Source organism: Manihot esculenta, chromosome 16, assembly GCF_001659605.2.
Source record: "Manihot esculenta cultivar AM560-2 chromosome 16, M.esculenta_v8, whole genome shotgun sequence".
In the NCBI taxonomy this organism is placed as follows: domain Eukaryota; kingdom Viridiplantae; phylum Streptophyta; class Magnoliopsida; order Malpighiales; family Euphorbiaceae; genus Manihot; species Manihot esculenta.
Genome location: NC_035176.2, coordinates 7398243 through 7410156, shown reverse-complemented (window position 1 = coordinate 7410156; position 11914 = coordinate 7398243). Strand labels below are relative to the sequence as shown.

The window sequence follows — 11914 nt, the reverse complement described above, 5'->3', positions numbered from 1 at the left end:
ATAATAAAAACTAATTAGGTCATGTATTTGTATAAATTAGAGGGAAAATACTCTAATTATAATCTTCCTAAAATATCAAAGATACTGTTCTTCTTCTGTTTCATTACTTTTGCATTTTTTTTTCATTTTTTATGTTTTATCAATATTATTGTTAAATATTTATTATTTTATTTTATTTTATTTATAGAATCAATAATGTTTTTGCAGAGTTTTCATAAGAGTTTTAGTAGAAAAAAAACTCATACCACATTGTTGATAAAAATAAGTTTAAGAGTGAACTAAAATTATAATTTTTATTATTTTGACAGATTAAGTCTCGAATTTAAATTTAAATAAATCACTTAAAATATGGATGAGCATTCAGTCGGTTCGGTTTAAAATCAAATCGAACTAAATAAATTGAAAATTGAAATTTTAGTGTTTATGAAAATCGAATCGAATTGATTTTGGTCAGAAACTGAATCGAACCAAACCGGTCTGATTCGATTCAATTCGGTTTGGTTTGATCGATTTCGATTTTTAATAATTTTTTTTTATTTTTACGCTTTATTTTTAATATTTTAAAATTTAATTAAAATATTTTAATTTTAATATGATTTAATTTCTCTATATTATTGAAAAAATATATTATTACCACTAATCGATTCGATTCGTTTTTTTTTATCAAAATCGAACCGAATTGAAATAACTAAAATTTTTGAAATTAAAAATCGAATCGAATCAAAATGCATAAAAAATCGAACCAAAATTTTAAATCGATTCAATTCGATTAATTTTTTCGATTTAAACTGAATACTCCTAACTCCTAACGTAAAAGAGAAAATAATATCATTATTATAATTTTTCTATATTCAAGGATCTAAAAAATGAATTCATATTAAATCATTCTATTCACAAATTAATTTGAGTGAAAAAAAGGAATTAATTAACCGAAATAGATACTTTTTTAAACATGATTTTTTTTTTCTGCCTATAATCTCATTTTAATAAATTTATAATATAATTATCTAAATCTATTTACTCAGAAAGTTGATAGCTTAAAATCTTTTCAATATTGTCCAAGAATTTAAAAAGGTTACACTGATGAGTTTTTCTCTAATTTTTCAGAAAAAAAGAAAAAGCAAAACCCTTTGTTGCCCTAACTAAACATCAAAATTCTCACGTGAGCTCCTTCTCTCGAGCCGACACTATCAATCAAAAACCTCCCACCGTCCCTTCCTCACCAGCAGAACCATCAACCAGCACCAGCCCCTTGAGCGCCACCAGCAGAACCGATTGGAGCCACGGTCCGACGCAGAATCATCAACAGCACGAATCGATTGTACCATCGATACCAGCAACGCAGAACCGGCGAGTCAGCGACGGGAAGTAGCAGCACGGTGCGAGGGGGCCTTGCATGCTTCCCACCGTCGCTTCTCGCCACCAGTAGCCTGTAGAAGCACCGCTCATAAGCCAAGGAGGAGATCTGTGTTTCTGTGAGGTGTGGCTTTAGCTTTCCTATTCTTCAGTTTTCTTGATATAGTTGTGGGATTTCTATAGCTGATCTCTGATTGTTTACAAGGAAATGTAGCAATATTTAAGAAGGAAAGTTCAAAACTTAATAATATTTCGATTTGCATTATTGATCTGATTCTGATTTTCGTTAATGTTTACGATCTGGTGATTGCAAGCGCGATATATATATCACAGGATTCAACAGTGAATTTTCCTGTATATAATCTCTGTTATTTACAATATTTTTCGAAGTAGAGGGGCTCTGTGAAGTTCCCTTCAAGAAATCTGTAGAAAAATATCAGTAATTACAAGATGGGCAGCAAACAGATTATCTTCAGAAAGCAAACAAGGAAAATTTGTATAGACCGAGTTTATAATTATTTAAAGGCATAAATGTATTGTGGTATTCATATAATAGTGACAATTATTAATACTTGTAGTCCAGGCAAGAATTTCTTCTCGCCAATTATTAATATTTTGAACCTTAGTTTTATTGACGTCTCAAGGGAAAATAATTAAGCAGTAGAATCTAAAGTAGGAAATGAAGCTGAGAGTTTTCCTTTGTTTATTTGAGAAACAGTTATGGAAGTTATAGACTCAGAGAAAAGGAGAGGAAGAGATCTCTCAATAATTATTTGATAAATTCGAAAAGGTAAAAAAAAAAATCCCATGAGCTTCCAAATATAGAAAAGCCCTAACTTGAATCAGTCCCAATTCTGAGATCCATTTTATCTGTGCCAAGTAATATCTCAAGTGTGTTATACTTTTACAGGAAACTTCTAAACTTTTCTCTGGAAATAAGCAGAAGGCTGGAATCTTGACTAACTGAGATAGGAGAATGAGGCGGAGACCAACGGATTTTCGAAGGCCGGTAAAAAGGCGATGTTCGAATGTGGTCTGGTGGACACTTTGTGGTATAGTGGTCTTGCTCTTTATAATCATTCTCAGTAAAGAGAGTCAGATTGAATCCAGACCCCCCCATTCTAAGGCAAGTTTATCTTAATTATTTCATCTTGTTTTTGTCTCTTTTTTTTTTTTTTAATTTTTTTCTTTCTTTTTGGGTGTGGGTGGGGAGAGGGAGGTTGAATTGTGAGCTTCTACTGTGTTTGGTTGCTGATAAAATGTGGGAATTCGATCTTTGAGCTCTGAGAACTTTTTAATTTAGGACTTGAGAGGCAACAATAGCACTTCTTTGGATTTGTGGTTGTGCTGTTATTGGGCTTAGTAGAGGTTAAGATTTAACGACTATGGCACTATTATGACTAGGCAGTAGCTGAAAATTCTTTGGATATTGTTTTTTTTTCTTAAATTCAGAATGGAACTGTTGTTTGATCTGTGATTTTGTTTCAGCTAGGTGGAGGTGTTATATCATATAGGGATCAAAGCATTGCATCACTGAGTAGGAATATATAATTGTTATGAATCATAAACTTGCAGATGGATCTGATTCCCTGAATACTTTAGTCCTGGGGAACACAGTATATTGTCCATTATATTCTTGCTTGTTATTATGTTAAATGGTATTATATTAATTTATTTATTATGGCTAAATATCAATTAAATGTTGAAGAAGCAATCCGTTTATAAGATATCAATTAAATATCTTATTGGAGTCACTAACTCAGATCCACCAAATATTTATGATTCTGGTTGACTGTTGACAACTTGCTCTATAAAATCCTGCTGTAGTTCATATGTGTGAAAGAAAATGCTTCATTTTTAAGCTTACACTGTATGTCATGTTTGCTTCAAAATTTGGCATGTAATAGATTCTCAGAAGTGCTATGAAATTAATATAAATGCCTCCAATTTTGCAATTTTTTTTTTTTGGTTGTCTTGTGATGCTGATTAGGGAGGAGGGAAAAATTTCGGGGACATGCTTGGTTCATCTTTGTGAGCAGCAATATCTAACAGAAGAAGATATAAAATCCTGCAAGGTGTACTAGAGTAACTAAGATTGAAAACGTCAACACATAGTAGGTTCATTTTAACAGTTGCTATATTGATATCATTTATTTATAAAGCTTAAAGATAGCAAAAAAGGTGCTTGGATATATGCCAAAAAGCAGGTTCAGTCAACTTAAATCAGATTATGTTGTAAAGAGAAATCAATATTAAGTTTGATGGTTTAAGTTCTGAAAACTGTAGAAGTGTTAAAAGAGAAGTGAGGGAAGTCATTGGATGAAGATGACTGCTTTAGTGAAAATTAGGCATATTAGATGGAAGAAATTGATAAGCAAATTCGTACGAGTACTGATTAAAGGACAAATAAAGCATATATTTGAAAAAGTTAAGATAATATCTGTGAGGGGTTGCTCTTTTTTTTTTTAATTTTTATTTCTCTGCATAAGCTTCCTGTCTCCTGCAAAAACTCAAATTCTGTTTCAACAAGCAGAACTTCAATGTAAATTGGTTGTATAATTAAGGGCTTGAGTTATGAGAGATGTTATTCTGAACCAATAAGGCAATAATAATTAGAGTTTATTATAGTATGAATTTATAACTGCGTCTTGTGTATTGTGGTTATTGAGGTGTGGTAGCGGCAAGTGCAATCATAGAATGGTTACTTAGATGTTACTTCAGCTTTTCTTTAAGAACTATATATTTTTAGTTGCTTCCTGTTGTAAAGAAATTCTTGAATTATTGCTGATGTGTGATAACTTTACTGGATGGCTGGAACAAGTGACTCTGTCTGCTCCAAGTTTATTATTCCATTTTAATTTTACTCTTGAAATGGGTTGTAACTTCTAAATATAGTTAGTGGATTCTCTCAACCCTCCTGCGAAGTGCCCAGAACTGCCTTCTGGGCACTTCGTACCAAAACGATACTTTTGCATCCCATATAATTGGGAGACACAATTTGATTCACCAAAATAGAGGTTCCGATAAGAAATGAAAAAATAGAAAGAAAGAAGAAAGATAAACAAATATGCATGTGTGCAATAGCATGTAGGCATAAGGAGAAAAATAAGAGAAGGGGGGGAAGAAGAAGTAGAAAGGCTATAAAGAAGAAAAAATAAAAAGAAGAAAATATATTTTAAAACATATTAAGTGAGATAATATATTTAAGTGTTAGTGGAATCGGTGGCAATGTTAACTTGAGAGTATAAATTACTATTTTATTAGTTAAACTTTAAAATATTTTCAGAAAATATAAATATTATCAACTATAATTATGTGAAAATTATATTATATTGTATAAATATAATTTACACGCCCCAAATTAAATTGGTGTACCAACTAAAAATACCACTAGTCGAATTAGAGTACCTATTAAGCCTACCCCTATGTATCCTATATTTCATTACTTGGCATACCACATACCCTGTACCCGTACCACAACTCAAGTGTATCATGATCTAGGTAACTATGCTTCAAACATAGGTCTCAAGTGAATAAGATTGTTGAGTTGATGCATTCACTAAGAGTTTTACAGGCACTTAATATTTATCTTGCTATTTCATTAACTTAAATTAACTGAAATCATGGCATTTGCATAGATTTATTTTTACAAATTACATGTAACTGCCCATAGCATTGGCCAGGTTGTGCTTAAGCGCATAATCTACCCTGATATCCCTTTTTCATCTGTAAGGATTAGATTTAGATAATTATTTTGAATTTGAAACAAGTGTACAGTGTGTTTTGAGCATTGATGTTTCCTATTCAGTGGCTTAAAGCTATTATTGTTAAGCAATGGATGTTGGAGTGGAGACAGAATCTAGTCTTTTTTTGGCGTTGATCTAATTTTTCTAGCGAGAAAGGAAAAGGATATGAACAAGTGAATATCAAATTATCATTTCAAATCATGTTAGAATAATCGTTGCTGGGAGAAAATTTGAGAATAACTTTTATATTCATGATTGCAAATTTTAGTTTAGAGAAACCTGAAAAGAGATTTTATTGAATGTGGAAACAATTTTGTATTCTAACATCTCTCTTGGAATTGTGGCATAATTGCAGTAAACTCATATAGATCATGAAAATTGGTGTGTTTCCTTTTCTTGCCCAAAGTCAAGGTCATTGTGGGAAAGCCTGTTAATATGATGTTAAAAATAGCAAAAGCTATTTTCCTTTTTGCATTTTAATATCTGCATAAAATCATGTCAGCATTTTGTATTCTGTATAACTTATTTATTTAATTGCATAATGATGTTAAAAGAAACCTATGGGTTGCTGAATTTCACATTTCAAGCTAAATTATTTCATGATTTAAAAGCAAACGGTATACTTCATTTGGTAATTTTTAGTATCCCATTTGTGGTTGCATCAGTATCACTTGGTAGGATCCTGGGCTCATCATTGAACTTTTGCGTATTTCTCCCGTTTGTCGTAGTGATATTATTTAATAAAATAGTGCTACCATCCCTCTTTCCATTATTGTCATGTCCTTTTGCAAAACTAAAATGTCAAGTGTTTCTTTTCTTGTTCAGCAGAAACCTTTCTATCATGACAGGATTATGGAAGGCCTAAACATTACTGATGAAATGCTGAGCCCTAACTCGGTCACCAGGCAACTAACCGACCAAATTTCTCTTGCAAAAGCTTTTGTAGTGATTGCAAAAGAAAGCAACAATCTGCAATTTGCATGGGAATTAAGTGCCCAGATTCGCAATTCACAGGTCCTCCTTTCTAGTGCTGCAACAGGACGAGCTCCATTGACAATCAGAGAATCAGAAACTGCAATCCGTGATATGGCACTTTTGCTCTTTCAAGCCCAACAGCTGCATTATGATAGTGCAACAATGATTATGAGATTGAAGGCCAAAATCCAAGCTCTTGAAGAACAAATGAGTTCTGTAACTGAAAAGAGTTCAAAGTATGGGCAAATAGCTGCAGAAGAAGTTCCAAAAGGTCTTTACTGCCTTGGTATTAAGCTAACTACAGAATGGTTTGGAAATTTAAATTTGCAGCGGAAAATCAATGAAAGAATGCGCATGGAATCAAAACTTAGAGATAACAATCTCTATCATTTTTGTGTCTTCTCTGATAATGTACTTGCAACTTCAGTTGTGGTCAATTCAACTGCATTAAATTCCAAAAATCCAGATATGGTCGTCTTCCATCTTGTAACTGATGAAATAAACTATGCTGCAATGAAGGCCTGGTTTGCCATGAATGACTTTGGAGGAGTTACTGTTGTGGTTCAAAAGTTTGAAGACTTTAAGTGGCTGAATGCGTCTTATGTTCCAGTTCTTAAGCAGCTCCAGGACTCTGAAACTCAAAACTACTACTTTTCGGGCCATACTGATGATGGTCGGACTCCAATCAAGTTCAGGAACCCAAAATACTTGTCTATGCTAAATCACCTTAGATTTTATATTCCTGAAGTATTTCCTGCATTGAAGAAGGTGGTATTTCTTGATGATGATGTAGTGGTTCAGAAGGATCTATCTGCTTTATTTTCAATTGATTTAGATGGCAATGTCAATGGTGCAGTAGAAACTTGCATGGAGACATTTCACCGGTACCATAAGTACCTCAACTACTCTCACCCACTCATAAGGGATCATTTTGATCCAGATGCATGTGGTTGGGCATTTGGGATGAATGTTTTTGATTTGGTTGAATGGAGGAGAAGAAATGTAACTAAAATTTATCATTACTGGCAGGAAAAGAATGTAGACAGGACACTTTGGAAACTTGGGACTCTACCGCCTGGACTTCTGACTTTCTATGGGTTGACGCAACCATTAGATCCCTCATGGCATGTCTTGGGATTGGGATACACAAACGTCGATCATCACGTGATAGAGAAGGGAGCGGTATTGCACTTCAATGGAAACTCAAAGCCATGGTTGAAAATTGGGATGGAAAAGTACAAACCTCTCTGGGAGAAATATGTAGATTATTCTCATCCTTTGTTGCAACAATGCAATTTCCATTGATTTCAGACATGGGAAGCTTCACATTTCCAACGGTGTGTAAGAATATCTATATATTTTTTGCAGTCGAGTATGCTTGCACAATTTTTACAAGATCAAGCATGACTGGTGGTTGTAATATTGCCTGTTGTAGCATAGATTGCTTCTTTTCAAATCAATCATTGAGGGTTATCAATTGACCAGGATTTTTCTATAGTCTATATTCATGTAGACTGAGGTGTAACTGTAATCAGCACTTGTTCACTGCACCAGTGCATAGTTTAATTGTAACTGCATTTATTGAACCTGAGGATCAGGAAGTTGTTGGTAATTTTATGATGAAAATCTGATAAAAGCAATAAATTATTATCATTTAGCAATACAATTTGTTTTGCTTGATTAATTGAAATTGTAGATGAAGTTCATGTAACTTTTGCCTGTACTAAAAACATTGCATTAAATCAACAGATGAGTGTGTAAAGCTAAAGTGTCTTCAAATGTTCTACATTTGATTGATAAAGGATTGCCATGCCTTGTATTTAATATTCATCTACTATATTGCATGATGCTCTTGTAGACCAAAACTTTCCGAACAATATGGCAATAGCCTCTCAGAATCCTTAGCTTTACAAGGACACAATGGACAAGGCTTATCAAGAAACTTTTTAAGTCCAAAGAGTTATTGGTTTGGAATAAAAAATTTCATAGAAATTTAATTTTATTCATTTATTTTTTAATAACTATTTTTATTTAAAATGAAAGAATTTAAATTTTATTAGCTTAAAAAATTTTCATTTTAAAATAAATTGAGTGATTTTTTAAAATTTTATTTAAATTTTTCTCTTTATAAAATTAATTATATCCTTCAAATTTAGTTTTGCTTCTGGCCAGAAAGAAAATAATTAGACTTAAGCTTCTCTCTTCTTAGTCACCTAACCTTGATGTTGAGTCTCCTCATGAATGTGTAATTTTAGACAAATCCCATTTAAGTTTGTGAACTACTGAAGTCGAATGTTATATTACATCAATTTGATTTGTCAAACCACTCAAATTACTTGAGCTTTATTAAATTTTAACAAAGTCTATTTCGAATTTATTATAAACTGAATTCAATTCAATTATCTCCCTCACTATATATTTTGAATGAGTATTACAAAAGATAAGTTAAAAATAAAATAATGGAAAATAAGATACTAACACTTCTTTGATCCACAAGGAATTTATTTTTTTAATACAGTAATCTTACGTTTGGTACATGGGGGTAGTTCTCTAAGCTACACTGAGTTAGCGTAGATTATTTGTGGCAAATAATATCATACATTTGGACTACCTGAGTATTTTCATTTATAAAAATTTAAATTTTAATTGGATTATAGATGGTGGTGTCCATTTGGTGGCAAATTTTAATTGTTATTATATTATTATTATTAGGTTGTGTTAACAATAATTTTAGATATAAATTTAAGATTAATGGGTATATATTAATGTATTTATTATTTATACTATTTTATACTACAAGTGCACATAATTTCACTCTTTATCTTTTTTTAAAAAATATTATTTAATCCTTGTGTTACAGTGAAATTTATTAGTTAATTTTTTTATTTTAAAAAATATATTAAAATATTTTTAATATTTTAAAAAATTTACTAATTAATTTTTTCATTAATTTTAATCATTACGTATTATAAAAAAATTTAAAATATCATCGGTATGAAAAGATTAATTAATAGATTTTTATAAAATTGAGGGACCAACTTATATATATTTTTTAAATTATAGAGATTAAATAGTAAAACACTTAACAGTTAAAACTAATAAAATAATTAATTAATAGATATTTTAAAACGTTAGGAAGATTTTAATATATTTTTTAAAATTAAGAATATGAGTTTCTTCGCGTTGTAAAATCTAAAAAGTAAATTATTCTTATTTTTATATAATTTAAATATACTAAAAGGAAATCTTGTCCTCCTAAATAAACAAAAGAGTTCTCGTGACAGTAGACTTTTTTTTCTTTATTGAAATCGCCAATCACTCATATCAAAAAAAAAAAAAACTGTGAAGAGGAAAGCGCTTAGAAGCTATGCTTCATCCTTTAGTCGAGAATGCTATCATTCATTCCTAAAAGAGGAAGATAGTAAAATTGTGCTTTCTTTAGAGGAAGGGTAGTTTAGCTTGACAAATTATATAGAGAAGGAGAAGGGGCTTGCTTACTTGGAAGAGAAAGGACTGAAGGTTAAGTGTTGGTAGTAAAGCAGGCTCTTTTATTTTCCTACCAAATTATTTTTTATTATTAAACGTATTTCACAATTAGGAAGTTTACCAGACCAGAAGGAATATTTATTGCTAGTAATAGTACCATTAGAGAATGGGCTTCTAATTGAAGTTCTCATGCTGGGAGCATCCTATCTATTGATATAGTATATCCCACAACTTGGAGTCGGAATTGTTAATTCTCCATGCAAAAGAGTTTCATAAAGAAAGTTTCAAATTTAGCCTTTGGCTCAAACTCTTCAACATGATTATACAGAACAAGGATAAGTACCACTACAAAAAAACAGACTGACGGATTTAGCGACGGAAGTTACTTCCGTCGGAAAAAAAAAATTTAGCGATGGAATCAGCGACGGATCAGCGACGAATATTGCATTTTGGCATTTCTGACAGATTTTCGACGGATTAGTGATGGATTATAAAAATATTAGCGACGGAATAAATTCCGTCGCTAATCCGTCAGAAAATACAAATCATATTAAAAAAAAAAACCTAATCATTCATCCTCAATTCTGATTTTAGCCGCCCACTTCCTCTCCTCTCCTCTCCTCTCCTCTCCTAGATGCCACATCTTTCTCCTTGCCGCAATCGCCGCCGCCGCCGTTGATCCCGTGATTGTCGCCGCTGCTGGACGCTCGCCGCTGCTGGACGCTTGCCATTGCTGGACGCTCCTCTCGCCATCACTGCGTTGCCACTCGCCACTGCCGCTACTTCCGCCACTGCCTATCAAGTAAGTGTCTACTTTAATTTTTAGTTCCTTTTTGTTATATTATTGAAATTTTGAGTTTTAGTTTTTGAATATGTTATGATATAGTGAAAATATTATTCATTTAGTTATAAATTTGTGTTAATCAAAATTTATTTTTAGTTTTACTAATTATTTTTTTAAAAAAATTAAATTGAGGGCAACAGCAAGCACAGCAGCAGCTGTTGCTGCGCAGCATGCAAGCAACTGTTGGGCATGCAGCAAGCTGCTGCGTGCCCAGCAGCTGCGTGCCTGCAGCTGCTGCTTGCGGGCAGCAAGCAGCTGCTGCTGCTGCTGGGCAGCAAGCAGCTGCTGCTGCTTGCTGCCAGCAGCAGCTGCTTTGTGCTGCTGCCAGCAATTAATTACAGTGTTTAAGGTTAACTCATTGTATGAGTCCCACAAATAATCATTACTAATATCATTAATTCAATTAAACTTTTTTTAGTATATGTATATTCCAGCAAAAGTTAGAGTTTAAGACCCATTTGTTTTTTTTAAAATAATTGTGAAAAACGTTTTTTTGCTGGAATAATTTATTTTTTTATTATTTAATTTTAATTTAAAAATAAAATATATGAAATAATATTGAGTACATATATAAATTGATATATTTTTAAAATTACTTAATTTAATTTGTTTTTTAATGAATATATATTACTGTGTAATTGCACTTGGTTTGTTGTTGCTCATACTCTTACGATGGACTTGACCCATCAAAACCTTAAGAAAATGACAAGATTAAGGGGGAGAAAGAGGAAAGTTGATTATTTTAGATATATGTAAAAAAAAGTAATTAATTAACAGTTAATTTAGAGTTTCTGTAATTAAATTATTTTAATTTAAAATTAACATGAAAAGAAAATGGGATTAAATTGGATTCATCATTACTGTAGTTAGCTCAACTACTTGATTAATTGAAAAGGAAAAAAAATAGAAATAAATAAATAAATGGATTAATTTACTAATAATAAAAATAATTCAAATAAAAAACTGAATTAATCTTAATAAGAAAATTGAATAAAATCACATTATTACTATAGAAAGAAAAATGAAAGTTGTTAACCTCTGAGGTTTCCATAAGGCCACAAAAACACAAATGCTTAATTTATATGTTACCTCTTCAATTACTACTTTACTTCACCAACTCCCTATTACAAGAATAAATGATTTTTCCTATTGTTGTAATTGTGTCATCATTTAAACTGCTTTTTTTTTTTCCCCCTTTTTGTCTAATAAAGCAATATTGAATTTAGCAAAAACTCTTGTGATTAAGGAATTACAGAAAAAAGAATAAAAAAATAAATTTCAGAAATTAATTTGATTTGATTAGTATATTAATGAATGGATTAACAAACTAATCTATTAATTTAACTTTTTTTAAAAAATATTATTTGTGGGTTTGCTTTACATGCCTTCCTTTCAACTCTACTTTGATATGTTACTTATGGACAATTATTTTTTCAGATGTCTCGAAGAGCAGTATCATCCAGAGGTAGAGAACATAGCCAGCATCTGTCTATGAATGAAATAGATG

At 31.5% G+C, this 11914-nt stretch overlaps 1 protein-coding gene across 3 annotated transcripts; it reads left to right on the top strand.

Annotated features, from left to right (window-relative positions):
- The first annotated feature begins 1079 nt into the window (after positions 1–1079).
- LOC110603601 (probable galacturonosyltransferase 10) lies at positions 1080–7736 on the top strand. 3 transcript variants are annotated; one of them, XM_021741384.2, is made up of 4 exons: positions 1080–1480; positions 2075–2146; positions 2267–2482; positions 5928–7736. In XM_021741384.2, the coding sequence occupies exons 3-4, from the start codon at positions 2333–2335 to the stop codon at positions 7380–7382; spliced, it is 1605 nt and encodes a 534-aa protein (XP_021597076.1). In that variant the 5' UTR covers positions 1080–1480; positions 2075–2146; positions 2267–2332; the 3' UTR covers positions 7383–7736. The 3 variants fall into 3 exon arrangements, with proteins under 3 accessions (XP_021597076.1, XP_021597075.1, XP_021597077.1); XM_021741383.2 differs by lacking the exon at positions 2075–2146 and having other exon boundaries at positions 1081–1480; XM_021741385.2 differs by lacking the exon at positions 2075–2146 and having other exon boundaries at positions 1083–1480; positions 5931–7736.
- The last annotated feature ends 4178 nt before the right edge of the window (positions 7737–11914 follow it).